The 19,368-nt window shown below is 50.7% G+C and overlaps 7 protein-coding genes across 7 annotated transcripts; 4 read left to right on the top strand and 3 right to left on the bottom strand.

Annotated features, from left to right (window-relative positions):
* Nucleotides 1-1,634: 1,634 nt before the first annotated feature.
* On the top strand, nt 1,635-2,201 carry ALTATR162_LOCUS12016 (uncharacterized protein; the record flags this gene model as incomplete). The annotated part of the gene is made up of 1 exon (XM_043319661.1): nt 1,635-2,201. One exon carries the CDS (start codon nt 1,635-1,637, stop codon nt 2,199-2,201), a length of 567 nt encoding a protein of 188 aa, XP_043175596.1.
* An 854-nt stretch (nt 2,202-3,055) lies between these two features.
* On the bottom strand, nt 3,056-3,652 carry ALTATR162_LOCUS12017 (uncharacterized protein; the record flags this gene model as incomplete). The annotated part of the gene is made up of 1 exon (XM_043319662.1): nt 3,056-3,652. One exon carries the CDS (start codon nt 3,650-3,652, stop codon nt 3,056-3,058), a length of 597 nt encoding a protein of 198 aa, XP_043175597.1.
* A 620-nt stretch (nt 3,653-4,272) lies between these two features.
* On the top strand, nt 4,273-6,638 carry ALTATR162_LOCUS12018 (uncharacterized protein; the record flags this gene model as incomplete). Its single annotated transcript, XM_043319663.1, has 3 exons — nt 4,273-4,327; nt 4,375-5,359; nt 5,516-6,638. 3 exons carry the CDS (start codon nt 4,273-4,275, stop codon nt 6,636-6,638), a joined length of 2,163 nt encoding a protein of 720 aa, XP_043175598.1.
* Nucleotides 6,639-7,072: 434 nt separating this feature from the next.
* Nucleotides 7,073-7,537, bottom strand: ALTATR162_LOCUS12019 (uncharacterized protein; the record flags this gene model as incomplete). The annotated part of the gene is made up of 1 exon (XM_043319664.1): nt 7,073-7,537. One exon carries the CDS (start codon nt 7,535-7,537, stop codon nt 7,073-7,075), a length of 465 nt encoding a protein of 154 aa, XP_043175599.1.
* A 746-nt stretch (nt 7,538-8,283) lies between these two features.
* Nucleotides 8,284-9,470, bottom strand: ALTATR162_LOCUS12020 (uncharacterized protein; the record flags this gene model as incomplete). The annotated part of the gene is made up of 3 exons (XM_043319665.1): nt 8,284-8,378; nt 8,457-9,118; nt 9,175-9,470. 3 exons carry the CDS (start codon nt 9,468-9,470, stop codon nt 8,284-8,286), a joined length of 1,053 nt encoding a protein of 350 aa, XP_043175600.1.
* A 1,974-nt stretch (nt 9,471-11,444) lies between these two features.
* Nucleotides 11,445-13,139, top strand: ALTATR162_LOCUS12021 (uncharacterized protein; the record flags this gene model as incomplete). The annotated part of the gene is made up of 1 exon (XM_043319666.1): nt 11,445-13,139. One exon carries the CDS (start codon nt 11,445-11,447, stop codon nt 13,137-13,139), a length of 1,695 nt encoding a protein of 564 aa, XP_043175601.1.
* Nucleotides 13,140-14,282: 1,143 nt separating this feature from the next.
* On the top strand, nt 14,283-16,856 carry ALTATR162_LOCUS12022 (uncharacterized protein; the record flags this gene model as incomplete). The annotated part of the gene is made up of 2 exons (XM_043319667.1): nt 14,283-15,516; nt 15,586-16,856. The coding sequence occupies 2 exons, from the start codon at nt 14,283-14,285 to the stop codon at nt 16,854-16,856; spliced, it is 2,505 nt and encodes an 834-aa protein (XP_043175602.1).
* Between the last annotated feature and the right edge of the window lie 2,512 nt (nt 16,857-19,368).

Here is a 19,368-nt window from a genome sequence, read left to right on the forward strand (position 1 = left end):
TATGAATGAGCAGATGCGAAGCTCGAGGTAAGAACTTCGGGTACTACAGACCGCGTTTCTGCAATCTAGCCCACGCCAAGAGATACAGCTGCAACATTATTCACCAATCCCCCACCTCTCCACCTGCTCGACCCCGTATGTACAACTCAGCACAGTCCTCGCAAACTCACAAATCTCCTCTTTTGGCACTAGCGCAAACATCTTATCCACTTCCGTAAGCCTCACCATCCCCGCATATGTATCCATACACCGTTTCTCCCACACCGCCGCCGATGGCGCTTCCCAGAACCCTCGGCGGGTGGTGAACATCGTGCCGCCCATGCAGGTGGAGGTGGAGTGCGAGATGAGTTTGTAGATGCCATGCAGACCGGCAATCACTAGCCAGGTGCGGCGTATGCTTTCTATCAGGATCCAGGAGTACCAAAAGAGGGTTTCGGAGGGGGTTGTGAAGGACATGAGTGAGATGGGATTGTTGGGTGGTGCTAGGAGGGAGGAGCCGCAGTTTGGTACTTGGCTGGTGTGCTGCAGTAGGTTTATCATCCACATATCTAGCACGGGGATGTGCTTCTCAGCGAGGTGGCGAAGGCGCACGTTGCCATCGTATAGGCCGATGCACTGATATATCAGCAGTGCTTGAACGCGACCGAGATACTCAAGCGTATCATCACTTTGCGGGCTTGTACCTGGCGACGGAACGCCCTCTTTTACCAGGGATAGTACGCGCTCTTCGATGATCCGAAAAAGCATATGCTCGCTAGCTACAGACTTGTGAAGATAAGCAGATAGCGACATATATGCATCTTGGATACAGCGAGGCATCTGGTGTCGGTACAACTGTTGATGTATGAACGGACTGCTGCCCTGCTCAACCCACTCAGTCAGCCAGTCTACTACCTTTCGCAAGAGTCGGGTTAAGTCTGTGGTAGTGAAGCGTTGCTGGTTGGATCTTAAAGAAGGAGGAGCCGAATCGATCATCCATGTCAGTGGTGAAGCGAACCACGAAGTTTCAATTTGTGCATCTCCGAGCGGGAAGGATAAAGAGGGCGCTTGAAAGTCAAAGAGCAAGGGTGTGAAATCAAAGGTCTCTGGAACGTTGTTCGCGAGCACAACGAATGACGACGGCTTTGATAGCGGATAGTGACAGCTAATTCCCCGTGTCCGGCAGCGGAGACAGTGTGGTATTTGTTTTCCGCATCGCCTTCGTGCTTTGGCGCAAGCCGAGCATGCTTTCGATTCCATAGTACCGCTTCCTGATCGTTACAGCAACTGAGAATCGAACGTCCGTGGTCGCAGGCAGCATGGAAAGACACGTCCAACGTGAGATTGGTAATCATCAAGGCGTGCGGAAACTAACCCGAATCATCTAGCTCCTGTATCTGCAGCTGCGGACGCTTACCCGATACGAGTCGTTCGAGAAAGCATGCGGACGAGTGTATTAGAAAGCTGTTGCTAGCTTCACCAACTATAAGTATAAGGATAATTGCTTGCCTGTTCAACCCCATCAGACCATCTTATCTGCTACCCACATCTTATCCTTTCGACAATTACCACACGCGTTCGTCTCGAATTCTGTTCTCGAACTTCAAATCGTCTCCCTGAAGCCTTCAACCCCTCCAAGCTCGATCACAGTCACCATGTCCCTCAAAAAAGTCCTTGCCGAAATCCGACGCACCGATGCCACCAAGACTATACACCGTGAGCCGTATGCCGCTATATCCCCAACACGCCCGGAGCTGAGCCAAGCTGGCCGAGCTATCCTTATCACAGGTGGCGGCACCGGCGCCGGTTTCGCCATGGCAAAAGCCTTCATTCGCGCCTCAGCGGCCACCATTATCCTCATTGGCCGACGTGCTGGCGTCCTCGAGACAGCGCGTGCTCGCCTCGTCGAAGAAGCCGGTACAGGGACCAAGATCATCATCCAGACCTGCGATGTGACTAACACCGCAGATGTCGACGCGCTGTGGCAGTCAATTGCAGAAGAAGGTATAGTGGTGGATGTATACGTCGCCAACGCAGCGAAGTTCACAGAACCCAAATCGATGTTAGAGCTGGGCACGGAGGAGGTCTGGAACCAGGTGGAGACGAACGTCAAGTCGCCCTTGTACTTCGCTGAGAAGTTTCACACTCAGCCTGGTAGTAGTCCTGACAAGCGAAAGGTGACCAAGTGTTCCGCCAAACCCTACAAGCTTACGGTAGACTGAGTATAACTAAACAGTTCATCCTCAACATCTCCACAGCCTCCATAGCCGCTCAGGCCCATCCCGAAGTCATCTCCCGTCCCGCCTACACCCTCTCAAAACTAACCTCAACCCTTCTCTTCCAACTCCTCGCCTCCGATATTTTAGCCCATAACACCCAAATCATTTCTTTCCACCCAGGACTCATTTTCAACGAGTATTGGGACTCGATTGGTGGGCAGCCTGAGTGGTTCGACGATGAAGAATTAACAGGCGACTTTGCAGTTTGGGCGGCTAGCCAAGAGGCGGAGTTTTTGCATGGCCGGTTTGTGTGGTGTAGTTGGGATGTTGAGGAGATGAGGAATGGGGAGGTGAGAAAGAGGATTGAGAAGGATCCGTACTACCTCCGCGCTTCTATTGTGGGACTGGCTGCAGGGATAAAGGCTTGAATTGGTGCGCTATCATTGGAACGATGACCAGAGGCGGAAAATTGTGTATGGGGTTGGATGTAGTATCGGGACTTCCCAGGCACGATTAGTATTGGCTAGACATTAAAGCCTCCTTCCTCTCCGCCCTCAGCTGAGGGATAAACACGATGAAAATCAGCGTTAGTAAGTGTCACGATAGAGGCTACGCCACTATTCAGCCGGACCAGGTGATCGATCTTGCGCTGAAGTCAGAGAGACTCATGTCGGACGATCTTGAGCAGAAGCAAATTGGTACTCCTCTCACTGAGCATCAGAGCGCAGCTCTGTACGAAAGAGGCAGGGAGGTAGCTAAGGTACGTTTGCATTGCTCTTTAACTACTAAAACCCTATCCTAAACGACAGCTGAATACTAAAACAGCTTACTAAGACCAGTAATATCACCTTCTGCTACTAGAATTGAATATATGCTCCTGATGTTCCAGCGACCCACTCGATAAAATCAGCATCGCCTACGCCCACTAACTCTCCACCGTATGTGTTCCCAGCCGGACAAGGAAAGCCCTGACCGAAAGTAGGGAACCCGGATACCCAAGTTGCTGCGCCACCGTGCTTCGCAGTCATGCGACCGTAATGCTGGTCCCTCAGGTTACCCGAAGGCCAGGAAGATGTGCTGCCAGTAGCAGGAGCAAGAGAGGTAAACACATCAAACTGTCCTGTACCGGAGACCTTTGCTGATGCATCAGAAGCAAGGTCAAAGTGGAAGCTACACGTCTTGCCCGCAGACTCAGGAGGGAATTTGAAGGTAAGAAGGGTAGTGATGTCGGTGGTCTTGCCATCCTTGGAGATCTTGCCGTTGATCTTGTTGTGTTGGACTGCGCCTGTCCAGACCTCGTACAAGGAAGTGGCCTCAGGCTTAATAATGTTTGAGCATGTAGGATTGCTGAATGGTGTAATGCAGTTGGTAAGAGTAGAAGAGTCCGTGTTCATTGGTAGAGCAGAGGCGAAGCTGATGGTGGCAAGAGCGACGGCAGAGGTGGAGAAGCGCATGATGAGAGCTGAGGCGAAGTTTGTATGGGGAAGATTGTGTAAATGAAGTTGCAGCTGTAGGTAGTTGTGCGATGATAGACCTCAATGGCAGATAGTCTACAGTATATATAGTCAGATCTGACTGGGTTGGTTCGACCACTGGTTCTGTAAATAGAAGAGGATCAAGGTCAGCGGTGACTTAAGCGTAGCACAGCCACCAAGCTGAAGTGGCACAGTAGAAGCTTGGGTGAGAAAATGCGGCGGGGTAAGACATGTTGTTTTGGTACTGTGACGTAGAGAGACGTACAATTGGAGCGTGGTCACGTGTGCGGCTGATGAACGGAAGTCACATGTGCAGCTGAAGCAGGCAGGGTAGGAAAACGGTCAGTCGCAGTTGGCTGTGCCTATAGCGGCTCTTTGGATAGTGGTAGTTGCGTAGTTACGACGGGCCTATCAAAACAAGGTACCGAAATCGCGAGCCATATTGCAAGCAAAAGGCATTTCGAACTACGGGTGTCAGACAATTGAAGATAGATCTAGATAGACTATTATTAAAGAAAGGCGACTATTTCATCATATATAGGACCACTCCATCACATCCCACGCTTGTCAGTGATACCATTTCAGATCACAGCTTGACAATGGTACCATGGTGGGACTGCGACTCCGTATATTGCGGCTTTTGGAATAATAAAAGTGAGTGCACAATGCATCGATGAAGTCTTTCTGACACAGTCTAATAGGTAATCATCCTGTCCTTCGTGGGACCGTGACGCTACCAAATCAATGGGCTCTGGTTCTTGTCGGTTTTTTCACCGTACTCATCACGATCATCGGCCGCTGCCTGTGGCGCACGATCGCCTTTGTCGTCCACCAAGTCAACTCTTCAAGCAAACCGCAGCTTGGTTCGCACCATCAGCTACAACTCATGCTCCGTAACACCGAGAGTAGCGCCTCTGTCATCAGCCACCTGAGCAGGATAGCATGGGCACACCGCCACGGCGGGTCCAAGGTCTATTGCAAGAGCGTGGTCTTGTTATTATTTGCAAGTCTGTACGCTCTTATTTTTGCGCTAGGAGGTGGCTTCTCGATCACAATTATCGCCGCTCGGGATCCGAGTGTGCTTACCATTGACCGGCACTGCGGCTGGGTCCAAGAAGCTACCTATCTAAACCCACCGGAACCCACGCCCGACAACTCCTACTCCATCCCAAGAGAAAAGCTGTACGAACACATGAATATAATCACCGTCATGCTGCGTAAAGCCTTGCGCAGAAGTGCTAGTCACTCGCGGTCTTGCTACGGCCATTTCGGAGAAAAGTCAACAGCTTGCAACAACCTCGTGCAGCCATCCTTGCCTTTCATTGTCAATCGGAATGTAACGTGTCCTTTCAATGAGAAGGCATGCAATGGCCCCGCTATCTCCCTTGATACGGGTAAGCTGCGTTCCGATATTCATCTGGGAGTCAACACACGTCCGGAGGATGCTCTCTCCGTGAGAAAGGTTCTCACATGCGTACCTCTGGCTGGGGAGAAGTACACGACTGGTTGGCAGCAGATAATACCAGAGATAGCTTTTGCAACAAGTCTACCACTCGACACGAAAGTAAAGTCCTACGCGTTTGGTCCGCAGACGATGACCCTTGGGCAGCCTGTTAGCGGCTTAAATTACACCTCTGGCATGGACGAGATTCAATGGATGCAAGGTGTTCAGTCTTACAGTCTTCAGTCAGTCATACCCTCTTCTTGCTCTTGTCATCTGATGCCCTCGCCTCACACCGTATTGGCTGCCACTGGCATACCTACCCACATATGTCGGCACCATGTCTCTTACTCAATCACTTTCCCTCTTGAAATCTAGAAGTTCACACTGACACATCATAGAATCAGTAGTGCCATCCTTGACCTACCTCCGAACCCGGTCTGGAGTCAGTTCACACCAATCGATGACTTATTAAACACAACGGCAGATACTACTGTTATCGGGTTGACAAATAGGAACCTGTTCAGTGCCTCAGTCTCAGATCCTTGGTTTCGCGCAGATAATTGCACTGTGTTCCAGGGGTCATTGACTCCCATGAATTGCGTAGCGCCGAGTCCGCTGTCCTTCCTTGGCTGTCAAGAGCAATATCAGTTTTGCAAAGCAGGTTCAGCCGACTCTTCTGCGATATCGAATCCTGTAACCGAAGGTTTACATTCTTGTACTCCACTTACTGGCCTCTACAAACTCTTTCCAGATCTCTTATTCGCCAATAGAGCCCGATGGAACGGTACCACACTTACAGACTTCAATCCTACTCAGAAGGCCCTCTACTACTTTTTAGCAAAGATATTATCAAACAGCCAGCTGCAGTGGCAGCTCGGATTCATTGGCCAGGAGAACCTGATCGCGCAAGATGCACTTTGGGATGGCGGGTTTGGTTTCAAGATGTCTGCAAACCTGCCTTCAAATCAATGGGAAACCGAGGTCATGAACTGGATGAACGTATCTCTCTCGAACACACAACGTGGAACTGTGGCATACAGTCGCCCCAGTGAATACAATGTCAGCAGCACCAGCTCAAGCTTGCAGTACGTCGAACAACCACAGGATCCAGAATTGCGCAACCTTTGCGGCAGTATCAAGATACGTAGTGCACGGCATACCTCTTTCTCTGTCATCTACATGGCAGCTACTATCTCGTTTGGCCTTTTGTGCATTCTTTGCAGCTATGTCATCCGGCCGTTGTTCACTTGGATACAACGCCACACAGGGCACGGTCTCTACAAGACTCAAGAGTGGATGGAATCATCCACATTCCAGTTGCAACGCATAGCAGCTGAAGGCAGAGGTATAGGGCCTTGGACAGGGAAAGAAAGCGACGTGCCGACTTTGGTGGAACCGGAATCTCGGTTCAGCTTGGCTGGTGGACGACAGCATGGCGATGTCGAGTGGAATTTGGACTTCGTTGGCAACAATGGGTACGGAGTTCAATATCAATCTCTAAAGGATTTGATGCGACAGTAAATCCCATTATCCTGTCTTTATCTCATCTAGTTTGCAATACCTAGGTATCACTAACCCGCAAAGTTGTCAGACGTTCAAGTTATCACTGATGTCTTGGATGACTTTGCAATGGGTCTTGTTTTCCTCTTCTTCTATCACTCCTACTTTCTCGCTGTTATCGGTAACGCACCATCGTCACATTCCCTCCTCACGCTGTCCTCCCTCCTTCTCACAACCCCATCCACAACAAATCCGCCGACGTTGCGTCTAAGGCTCGTTCTACCACCATTCCCACCATCTGCGAAAGCTTCTTCATGCCCTTTAGGTAAAAATGCAACAGAAACGCCATCAAGGTACACACTAATCACATTCATTCGCTCCTCTTGCCTGACCGATTCATGCGGGATCGCTGTGCAGTCTATGGTTCGCCTTCTCTTCCTCTACGTAAAATCAGGTTACACAGAATCTTCCTTAGCACACTTCAGCGTCCACTGTTTCGCGTGCATTTCGAAAGCCCCTCTTGAATTCGCATACTCATTCGCGATCTTCACCTCCACCGCGCTCTCCAACTCCGGATGATCCAACAAAGTCCTCAAGCTCATCAGTACCTTCTCCATTGTGTTGTTGTGATGCCAGTCCTCTCCCAGCATCTTCCAACTGACAACACCCGTCCTTACGTCAACATTGGGATGGTAGATTTTGGTCATGAAGTTGACTTTGGGCGGCTTCTCTGGGTAGTCTTCGGTGAATTGTATGTGAAAGGCGAAATTACCGCCTTCGTAGGGGGAATTATCAAGGCCGTGGAGAGTGCCGATCCATTCGAAGATGTCGCCATGTTTGAGCTCGACGTGATAGCCGTCAGCTGGACTTTTTCGCAAGCTCTGGAATTCCTTTTCGAGGCGTTTCTTGGTGTGCGTCATGATAGCCAGGTAATGTTTGTAAGTGGTTTGCGGATAAGTTGATGTGAATAGATGGGCAACGAATTGATGCTACCAGATGTCGTACAGTTAAACAAAAGGAAATGTTGAGGTTAGTCGCGTGGTTTGGCACACGTCATGGTGCACTTGCTATTGCGCGTTAGTCTAACGCGACTACCAACCCCTTACTATCGACGTGCCTCATATACTGCACTATTGGAAAAACAAGATCGTGTTGGAAATTTAGCTCTAGCCTGTTCGTCTTTCTGATAGAGCGTCGTACTTATTGACATCATACTTTTGCGTCTGCGCCTCGCAGGCTGATATGATCCTATCCCGTGGCCTCCCAGAGATGTAATCTATCTTGGTACATCTATTTGGGTTCCGTTTTGCATCACCTACTTTGAGTGGTGCCGTTTGGCTCATCCACCCGTCTTCTACTTGTCTCCGAGTCCACATGCGTCGAAGCCTGATTCCGTCCCGCACATACCTTGTTATGGTCTTTGTTCTCGCAGCCGTCCTGCTGTTCGGCTGTCAGACCAGGTAGCGTACCTTCAATAGAGTTTTGCGGCGTTGACGCTATCACGGTAGCGCGCCGCGCTTCCGGAGAGAAACACCCTCTACTCTACACATCCATCCGGTCAACTAACGATGCAGCTCGAGCTGCAAACTTCTGATTATTCTTAGGTACAATGACTACAGTTTGCATACAGTCCTCCCTCTCTCCTCTCAGATTCGGCCTCTGCCCATCACGTCTGAAACTCAATGCTGACCTTCAAAGACTTTGTCTCGGCTGCCCGTCCGAAATGATCGTAAGCTTTCTCGATTTCACTGAACTTGAAGTCTGCGAGGGCGAGCTGTCAGCACAAAATTCACTTTCCAAAACTTGCACACGTTGTACTGAACGGGAGGACATGCTTACCGTGCGTGACCATTGCGCTCCCGTTAATCTTGCCGGCAGCAAACAAATCCAACAACGTCGGAATCGTGTGCGCCGACACCAGCGCCATACTAATTGTCGTGCTCCTAGCCCACAGCCGCTCGATGTGTAAGTTGACACTCTTCCCATGCACGCCAATATTTGCAATATGCCCGCCTTTTCCGACAAGTTCCTCACACATGTTAAAGGTCGCGGGGATCCCAACGGCTTCCATGACGACGTCAAAGCCATCGGCCTCGTCGATGTGCTCTGCTGCAAGATCCCGGACTGTGCCTTTTAGGTTACTGGCGTTATAGACGTGTGTGGCGCCCATTCTCTTGGCGACGGAGAGACGGTAGTCATCCATGTCAAAGAAGACAAGCTTGCGGGGCGCATAGAGCTGCGCGGTCAGTCCAGCTGCAAGACCCACCGGTCCTGCTCCCACTATTGCAACAGTACATCCGGGAGTCACCTTTCCACGGAGGACGCCGACTTCCAAGCCTGTTGGGAGGATGTCGCTGAATAAAAGCAGTGTGCGCTCATCGACGCCGTCGGGTACATGGTATAGGGACGTGTCGGCGTACTTGATGCGAACATATTCAGCCTGGCTTCCATCAACGGTGTGGCCGAGTATCCAGCCTGCCTTTACACAGCAGTCAGCCATGCTGGGACACGAAGGTCAGCAAGTTCAAGGACTTCGTGGAGTGATATGAGTACTCACTTCTTTTTGCAGAACTGACAGGTACCGCAGCAAGTGATACATCGAATCAGCACTCGGTCGCCCCTTTTGAAATTCTTGACCTCTTGTCCGATTTCCTCAATCACGCCAATACCCTCGTGGCCCAAAGTCCTACCGACCGTGCACGTGGGGACATCTCCTTTGAGGATGTGAAGGTCTGAGCCACAGATGGTTGTTCGCTGCATCTTTACCAGAGCGTCGAGGCCACCGTCAAGCCGAGGGATTTCCTTGTCTACAAGCTTGCACTTTCCGACTCCATTATAGATGAGCGCCTTCATAGTTGGCTACGATACTGTTATGGTTCGAGACTGGATCAGCAGAATTGATTGTGCCAAAGGAAAAGGTGCAGAGTACTCTGAAAGATACTGTTCAGTTTCGGAAGTGACTGCTAGGTATCTTTATAGAACAAACTACCGTATCTACCATTCTCTAAAGCTCCGCACATGTTCTCCTAGCGGCGGATCGGAAGTGGATGGCGTTTCGACAAGAGAGGGGAAAAGATCCGCTCGTCAGCTGATCGTTGGTACCTATCAAGTTGCTCGAACTTCACCTCGACTCATTGAATGCTTCTACTTGCCTCGCTTCTCCGGAGATCTGGTCTGCCCTTATTCACTCTTCCCCGTCTTCACGGTACATTTTTCCTCTTTCCCGGCTACTGAGGACCGATGGCACTGCTTGGCATCAGTCCATTGCTGCTCGTGTTCGAAATCAGGCCATGACTTTTGAGCTAATCCCGCGCTGACCGCAGTTGGATCCTAAAACGGATGTGGTGCTGAACTGCGATCTACATGCGTAGTGAAGTGGGGAAAGTTGATGCTAGGGTCTACCCTAGGACGGATTCCCATCAAATCACCCAAGGTTTTCCAAGCTTTATAGTGAGCCGGTGCAGTTCGCGAATGCATACTCACACTGTTGAACTGACGCGATGCAAATGAGACGGCATCAGGCTCGGAAAACCGGGTCGGGCTACGATCACACAATTTGATCAGTCAACACACTTCACTAACCCAATTGCCAGATTTGACGGCAACGCGAGTGCGACCGACTTCCTGCACGAAGAACATGGCGCCGACTTCAACAATTGCGCGATCTCAGCTTTGGGTTTCCCAAGAGCGGAGCCGTCGGCTCCGAGCCGTGATGCCCCACTTCTGCGCGAAAGGAACGCGCACCATCTCACGCCTCCGCGTAAATGCTCGTCCTATAAGTCGTGCTCGGGGACGATGCGGAGCTTCCACACATTCGGTATCGTTGAGGCGAGTCTTGGAAGATTTTAGATGTCCCTCTTGAAGGTTTCGTCGGCCTTGGATGAGCATCGTCCTCTCATGTCCACACAGCCAATCCGTGTCGAACGAGAGAGGGGGATATGTAGGTCACGAACGGAGGTCTGGCGAAGAGTCATTTGGCACAATCTTGGAGGATTTGCCAATTGCGATTCAATATCTCTAGCCCGATTCTTTCTTCTTTCTTCCTAACACTCAACTCACTTCGCATTGTAACCTCGACTTCGCTTCAGTCTTCAAGTGCGACAGTCAGAAAGTTGCGTTATCGGAAGCACCTAGCATCGCATTAATGCTCGGACAGACCCATCTCATTGCTCCGATTCGCTTCTGGTGCGTTGATTTGGGACACCCGTGCGGTAATTTGGCTGTTTATGCAACCGCCCGGAATTGTTGTTGCTGGTACGGCGGTTAGGGAGTGTTGGTGCGACTTCGTGATTGTAGATACCTATATGAGTGCTTCGTTCAAGACTGAACATAGTGGAAGAAATTTTAGCACACTCACAAAGTACCATGATGGTGTTTAGCTTGAAGCACGTGCTATTTTACGGCAGGAAGCTGCAATTTGGCCACACACCTACTTTCCACGAAACAGAATACAACGGCTTCTATCCGATTATGAGGCACGGAGAAATTGTGACGTCAGCGGGTGCATTCGCAAGGATCAACATGCCTTTCCCCGCACTTTCTGTGGTGCCCTGAATTTTTTGAGGCTCAACAAAGCCCGGTGGCTCTGCAGCTCATCGTGTCACCCCGCGTACTAGGTAAAATACGTCGCATGCTCCATGTCAACAGCACCACGGAAGTAGTCTGGCTAAATGAGTACAACCGACATGCGAGATGTTCGTCGATCGTGCTTCATAAGCGGGTAGCACACTTTTCATCTTAAGGCCAAGGGTACGCATAAAGCTTTCTACATTGCCACGCACAGGGTATCTGAGTACATTCTGTCGCGATCTCGTGGAATAGTTCAAGATGCGCTTCTTACTGAGGGTCATGGCAGCTGTACTCGCATGTTCAAATCCAGCGCTCGCACAGAACTCGACATTCCTCAACCCGGTACTTCCAGGCTGGCACAGCGATCCATCATGCGTCAACGTGAATGGGACGTTCTTCTGCGTAACCTCCACCTTCATCTCATTTCCCGGACTGCCAATTTATGCGTCTAAAGACCTGATCGACTGGAAACACATCAGCCATGCATGGAACCGCGAATCCCAGCTTCCAGGCTATAGCTATGCCACCAAAGGCCAACAAGAGGGCATGTACGCAGCGACTATCCGGTTCCACGAGGGTGTTTTCTACGTGATTTGCGAATACCTCGGATCGGGTCAATTGGCAGGTGTTTTGTTCAAGTCTACGAATCCATTTGACGACGAGTCCTGGAGCGATCCGGTAAGATTCGAAGCTGGCAAGATTGATCCCGATCTTTTCTGGGATGATGACGGCAAGTTTTATGTTGCGACTCAAGGCATCATCTTGCAGGAGATGAACATAGACACTGGCGCGATGGGACCTATCGTACAGCTCTGGAATGGCACGGGCGGCGTCTGGCCAGAAGGCCCACACATCTACAAGAAAGACGGATGGTACTATCTGCTGATTGCTGAAGGTGGAACAGCCGAAGATCACTCTGTCACCATGGCTCGCGCGAGGAATATTACGGGACCGTACTACCCCTCCCCGTTCAACCCACATTTGACAAACCGCGGCACATCAGAGTACTTCCAGACCGTCGGCCATGCAGATCTCTTCCAAGACAACAACGGCGAATGGTGGTCTGTCGCGCTTGCGACCCGCGTGGGCCTAAATGGCACCTCCTTCCCCATGGGCCGCGAAACCGTGCTCACGCCGGTGACATGGAAGTCCGGCGAATGGCCTGTGTTCCAACCCGTACAAGGCAACATGACCGGCTGGCAACTACCTGCGCGTTCAAGGGATCTTCAAGGCGACGGGCCGTTTAATTCGGACCCAGATGTATACGACTTTCCTCACGGCTCAGCGATCCCACGCAACCTCGTGTACTGGCGCGTCCCTCGTGACGGCGCATTCAAGACCACGCATAAAGGCCTTCAAGTCGCGCTCGGCCGCAACAATCTCGCCGGATCGTTCAACACATCTGAACCAGCTACGAGGGCTGTAAATTTCATCGGGCGCCGCCAAACGGACAGCACATTCAAATTCAGCGTGGATTTATCGTTCGACCCGAAAGCCGATGGGCAAGAGGCTGGGGTGACCGCTTTCCTGTGGCAAACAGCGAACATCCAGCTTGGTCTCGTGCGCAATAATGGAACGACATATCTACACTACAACTCTACGGAACAGCAGGAGAAGAAGACGCCTGTGCCTGCGTCTTGGCTTGGAAAGCCAATGCGGCTTCAGATCACGATGCCGGATCCAAGGACGTACGTTTTTGCGGCGATGCCATCGAGTGACAAATCAAAACAGATCTCCTTTGGCAGAGCTTCAACGGCGCAGCTGAGTCCGTCAGGATCGTTTGTGGGGACGCTGATCGGTATCTATGCTACCTGCAATGGAGCTGGGTCCGGTCTGGATTGCCCGGCTGCCACTCCAAAGGCGTACTTCAAGCGGTGGAGGTACGAGGGCGTTGATCAGTACATCTCCGAGACTGAGAGCGTGCCGAGCGAGGATTTCAATCAAGATAGCTGAGACCCAATTGGATATCGAAGAACGAAAGTGGTAGAGATTTGCAACGATCTGACTGGAGTATGTGACATTATGAGGCATCTCGGAACTGTTGACCTGTACAAGGCTGTCAAATGAATGAACTGTGTTACAACCTGTGTACAATGGATACAATATTGACAATACGAGCCAATGAGACTGACGCGTGTAGGCTAACACCATCTCTATTCTCTGATCTACTTTCCCCAGCGCTTAATTCTTCTTTATTTCACTTCTCGAATAACTAGTGTGTATGGTCTGGCATGTATGTGCGTAAAGGTCTAAAATCTTCCTTAAAGTACCAGATTAGTCAACATCAAAAGAGGAAACGTACCTTTGGCCCGTGCTCTTTTCAATGCATAGTGGATCGTTTTCGCGACTTTGACACGTGGTTCTATCTACTCCGCATCAACGGAGCGATCACCAATGTTCGTATTTATTGGTCGAATTGTTCTAAGCAATACAAACACGCTTGTTGGGTACTTTTGTTGAGATTTGCGACTTCGTCATTCTATCGTGAGGACCCTGATCCCGATTATGCACAGGTTCAAGGGCTCATACAGTGCGCTGGTACTGATATCACTTGTTTCATAACATCAACGCGTAATACACCGCAAGGGTTGTGATACAATCATCTTCCCTCTCGCACCCACCGTTCTCGTTCATTTATGAACTAAGTTCCTTCCTTCCCTCCCTATACAAACAGAATCGTGCCCGTGACACTACTCAGTATCCATCTCAAAACGACGGATATCAACATAATTACGTTCAGTGGATCGTTTGTTCGCGCAATACAGGGGTTGTCGTTGATCATTCCGTGCTGACAATGTGATATCATCGCGGTATCGTCAGGACCCTGACCCGAACTATGTACCTTATCAATGCATCATTAGATGACCCTGAGGCTATTATCACTCATTGGAAGTATCTTCGCATGACTGGTGTGGTAGGAGGCCACGTAGAGGGAGAATGAAAGGGATACTACTCAAGATGTTGACTTCGTAATGCTCTCTAGTGGCAGCTCCTCACCTTCTTAACAACAGAAGCCTCTTTCTTATACCACAACATTTTTCAGTTTCAGTGCAACAAATAGTACAAGAAACGAATCAATTCCAACTGACCAAAACAATGGAATACCACCCCGACAGCCGCGTTGATGCAGGCGATGACGTTGCTAACGATGCTACATCTTCCTCTCCATCCGCCAACCTTCCAGACAACGACCTCATACCCGACTCTTGGTTCTTGTATGACGACTTGGACATCGATGCCATATCTAACGCCGACCTCCACTCCAACAACAGCACCCTAGCATCCTCACCACCCTCTATCTTTCCCCCCTCCACCAACAAGAAGAATGGAAAAGCCCACTCTGGACTTCATCCCACAAATCCTTTCTCATCCGCGTACAAGCCGACAGCTGCACCCGCACCTACCCTATCACCCTGCCCAATGGACGCACATTGTATCCCACCGTCCCCTATACGAGCACTCACACCTACCCCGTCACCTCGCTCGGCGAGAAGCTCCGAACTCCTTAATGCACGTATCGCCTCTCATGAAGCACGCACCGTAGAGGCAGCAGTTAGAGCCACTGCAAGAGCCACCGCAAGAGCTACCACAAAACTTCAATCACCATCTTTCGACAAAAACACAAGATCATCATCCGCTACATCTCTACCAAAACCTATCCACAACGTTGTAACTCAGAAATTCCCAGAATCACCATCCGATCCCGCCAAGCCAGATAACTCACAGGAGCCACATACTACCTGCAACGAAACGCTTTCAAACTCATCCCGCACCGCAGAAGCCAAAATGACGTCTCGAGAGATGGGAAAAGGTAGAAGATTGTCCTCTATATCCTCCCAACTATCCTCGTTTGCAGACTTTTACGTTGCTGCGACGGAGAGGTTTCCGGAATCGCTGAATGATGCGGCGTTGGAGTCGGCTGGATCGGAGCAGGTTCATGGATCACCTGGACCTAGTAGGAGACGCCAGGTAGTGTTGAATGGGCGGGAGGAATATGACATAGAGGACGAGGAGGGAGAGTGGGAGAAGGAAGAGGGGGAAGAAACTCCATCTCCCGATCTTACCCCAGTGTCGCGTTTCCAAATTCGCGGAGATGATGCTATGATAGCTATCACATTGAGCGCATCGAACAGCGGTCGGGATAACTCGAAATCTTTGAGTTGGGAGGATGGCAGGGCTAAAGCTAGATCCTCTTGCACCTCCTCTAGGCCCTCCTGTCTTGACTTGTATGATGCACAAAAGGAGGAGGAGGCGAGATCCTATTGGGAGGATGGGCTGGCTGAGCCGAAGGGTGTGGCGGATAAGGTGGTTCTGGCCGATGACGAGAATGGTAAGTTCTTGTTGCGTGTTACTACCTCTCTACTTACGAAGCCCATGGTCAAATGTTAACTTGCGTCAGCAGATCCAAGCTACTCTCGCGTCAACTCTCAGTTCTCCCGTTCCACGATACCAGCTAGAGACGAACATAGCGAGCCACTCAACCTCTCCGAGCGGAAGCCCGATCGCCACAAAGTCTTTCAACTTTACCTTAGCGGTTTCCCCAAGTACGAAGTGGACGATGTCTTCTTCGATCGTACCGAGCGCTTGAACGAGGAAGCTAAAAGGCGAGCAACATGCATCGATGACCCCAACGCTGATCCAACCCGGCCAACCTGTCCTGAGCGCAAGAACACAAAGATGCCGCTGCATGAACGGTTGAGCAACCTGTTGCCTTCGCCGAGTAATTTCACACCTTCACTAGTGCCAGGTGGATTCACATTCGGAACCTGGGATTATCGGCCAAGGGATTGGAGTCTTCGGACGATCGAGATGGCCAGTATAGCCCCGGACCTGGAACTCGGAGACGACTCACTCAGGGCTCGAGCGGCTCAGTACAGTGCGAACAAAAAAACGATCGAGATGGCACTAGGTGAGGATGGAATCCTAGAGGCGGATGTACTCAAGTGCCGACTCTGTCACAATGTGAAGGTGCCCGGAAACATGTCTCATGGGCCTCAATCTGCAGCCAATATCGAAAGGTTGCAGTCCCTCATCTTGGCGCAACACGAGCTGAGACAGGATATTGAGCGCCTCGAGGCCAAGAAGCGTGGTGTACAAGCATCGTTCTCAACACTACACATGCTGCCAATTCGCCGTCGTCTTGGAAATGCATTGCAAAGGCAATCGCTGGCGAATAACGTTGAACAGGTGAGGACGAAGAGAATAACAGGGACGGCTGAAGAGTTGACCGAAGTACTCATTGAGGAGTCGTATCCACTCGATCATGAGCTGTACCGCGCCCTGGCCAGCCTCGATCCTGTTGCAGAGTATCTCTCCAAAACCCCTAGTATGAGCATTGCGACGGCGAACTTGGCAACCGGAGAATCTTTCCCCTTTGCCGATCGGGCGAGATCGCGCCGCCCCGCTACTCGGAGATCTTCCTCTGTATACAGCGACCGTTCCGTGAGGCTGAAGAGTGGTACTGCCACGCCGCATGCCGTGCTCAAGGAACCGGAATCCACCGACGGTGGAGACGTTCCGAATCTTCCTCAGCCTGTCGCCCATGATCGTGCCGCTGCCTACAGGATCATGCAGAGTGTTCAAAAATACCACAACATTGGACGAACAAGTCAGAGATCGGCAGGCAACGGATCCGTCGACAGCGAGTCGGCTCGAACCGGAAGGATTTAGGAACGTGGGCTATAAGAGGATTTCTTCGTCACAGGTCCGTCTCGGCGCGACTTGACTAGCGGTGAGCGAACGATTTGTATCACCATCACAATGCATCCGTTCTCGAAAAGATCTTGCACCAGTCGTTTTGTCTGAGTTCTTCGCCGTCTTGGTCGAAGCGATAGTCTTTTGGAAAATGGTGTAGCAGTTGTTTCGAAGGATAGTCCGTACATGTGGTTGGAGTTCTGGCGATGCTTGATGTTGGTTCGGAAAAGACGCTCTCTTGTACGTTGAGCTGTGGGTCTGCTACTCATCGAACGCTTAGGATTGGCTGTCGCTGGGAGACTGGTTGTACTTAAACATACTGTTCGGCGAAGTTCAGTATCGACTAAAGGGTGCTCGTAGTACATTCGGCTGCCTCCTGAGACAGTCTGTCAGCACCGTATGCTCTGAACAAGGTCATGAACGTACAGATCATACTGCGCCAGTGGTTTGTTGCCCCTTCTTCCAAGTCCGACTGCTGTAAACTTGGAGATCAATGCTTCAGACTAGTGTCCTAGGATGGGCGTCATCCCATCAGTTTCGAGAGCATTCATTGTACTTGTGGCGATGCTGTTCAGCAGTTGAGGGTCAGAGATGCCAGATATAGACGCTCTTGTGTTCGTAAGCGGTGTTAGCGACTGTTGTGATCCGGACAACAGGCTCCGACCCAGATAACCTTGTCAACAACAGGATGCCGTCCATAGTAAGCGCATCGATCCACGGAATGTGTGTGGTAGATACAGCCGCAGACGGGAAACTTCTCGACTACGCGAATACACATGTTGTGCGGATGGAGTTCGGGCCGATAGCGGTGTTGTCTTGAGGTAGGTTTGCGAAATGTACACGAAACGGAATGGGATATATAATGAGTACATGGAGGCATCAGAAAGGGCGTACGAGAGATGTGACCATTTGCATAGCAGCGGCAGTATTAGAGGGAGCATGTTCTGTAGGCTTCGTCTCGAGTTCGGGACTAATGGGAGATGATCCCTGCCTGGTGTGAAGCATAACGATTGTCCTTTCTCTGATGCGCCTAGTGGAGATTTCGAGAGAAGCTGTGCTGCTTAGTCAAACGGTACAATATAGCTGTGGTAAATGGTCTTATTGGTGATGATAATCAAATTGGGCCCACCTGGCCGCGGACACCCGCGTGGAAGCAAGGAGTAGGACGAGGGACATTAAGCCACGGAACAACGCTTCGTACTTGAGGTCCAGGTAGATATCTTGGCTATCGAATGGCAGTCCAGCGTTGCCTGCTATAGTCCTAGTGATGTCTCAGCGGCGCACATGGCTGCGCGGTCACTAGATGGTTGTGGCTTGTGGTTCGCTCATTGGGAGCTGGGTTCAGCTTAGATCCACAGGAGGCAACAAAGGCAGTGCGGTATCCGCGGCACTGGTGTTATAAGCACGGGATGACGGTGATACGTCTCTCGCTGCCAGAGAAGAGGGCCGATTCTGGATGAGAATTACCAGGGCTTGTCGTGCGCAGCACATAGACGTGTTAGGTGTAGTAGCAGACAAAACCGTACGTCTTTTCAGTAGGATGCTTGTTGATGAGCAACAAGCTTCATGGTGTCGTGTGTGCAGGGGATGACGATGCCAGACCGATGGAACAGGCACGAAGCATTGACCACCCTACGTCAGCCCTAAATCACTGGGCGTTCAGGCCTACCACACCTCGTCAACCTCCCGAGGCTCGCTAGCAGTCATCCGAAGTCGTGCATTACATATCGCCATGTATTCGGAGGCGCCAATGCCGTTTCCAAGGCAGCATGCTCGTATCACACTACCTGGTGGAAGACAGCCTTGAGGGGCTCGAGAGGATTAGGCAACGCTCTATATCCAGCTTTACACTATTCCGTATGCATACATGCGTCTCACCTGAAGCAGACGAGTATGCAAACAATCTAGGTTGTTGGGATGTCCAAATTTGCGCATGACCAGTCGGCTCCAAAAGGCACTCTAGCGCCTTCTTGAGGAAACAGGGGCCAGAACAACTACCTGGACATCATTCATAACAATATCACGATCTCGAGGTGGATAACACGTCTTGCTGCCTATCACCAAGAAACCCAACGAATCAAGACTGAACTTTGAAATGGCAATGATTTCAACATGCAACAATACCTACGATTGCCATCGCACAACACCAATGGACTTTCCAGTTCCTACTCTGATAGCGGTCAAATACACCTGTGTCAATTTTTCACGTACGATGGTGTCCTTGTCGCGATGTTTCTCCATGTAATACACGGTGAAGGCGCATTTAGTCCTAAAAGGTCAGCATTATTGCGCAGCCCGGCAACTCACTCTCACCTATCCTCATCGCCGCTGATCGCCCAGTATCTTATCTTGATACCGCTTTCCTACCACTTTCTCACTCTCAACCTACCTCTTTCTCTCCGGTTGTCAAGGTCAACAATCAGTCCACAAGAATTAACAGATACTTCCGTAGCTACATTATCAGGCAAATCCGCCTTCAATAACCTAA

This window comes from Alternaria atra (genome assembly GCF_907166805.1).
Source record: "Alternaria atra isolate CS162 genome assembly, contig: 37, whole genome shotgun sequence".
NCBI classification, from domain to species: domain Eukaryota; kingdom Fungi; phylum Ascomycota; class Dothideomycetes; order Pleosporales; family Pleosporaceae; genus Alternaria; species Alternaria atra.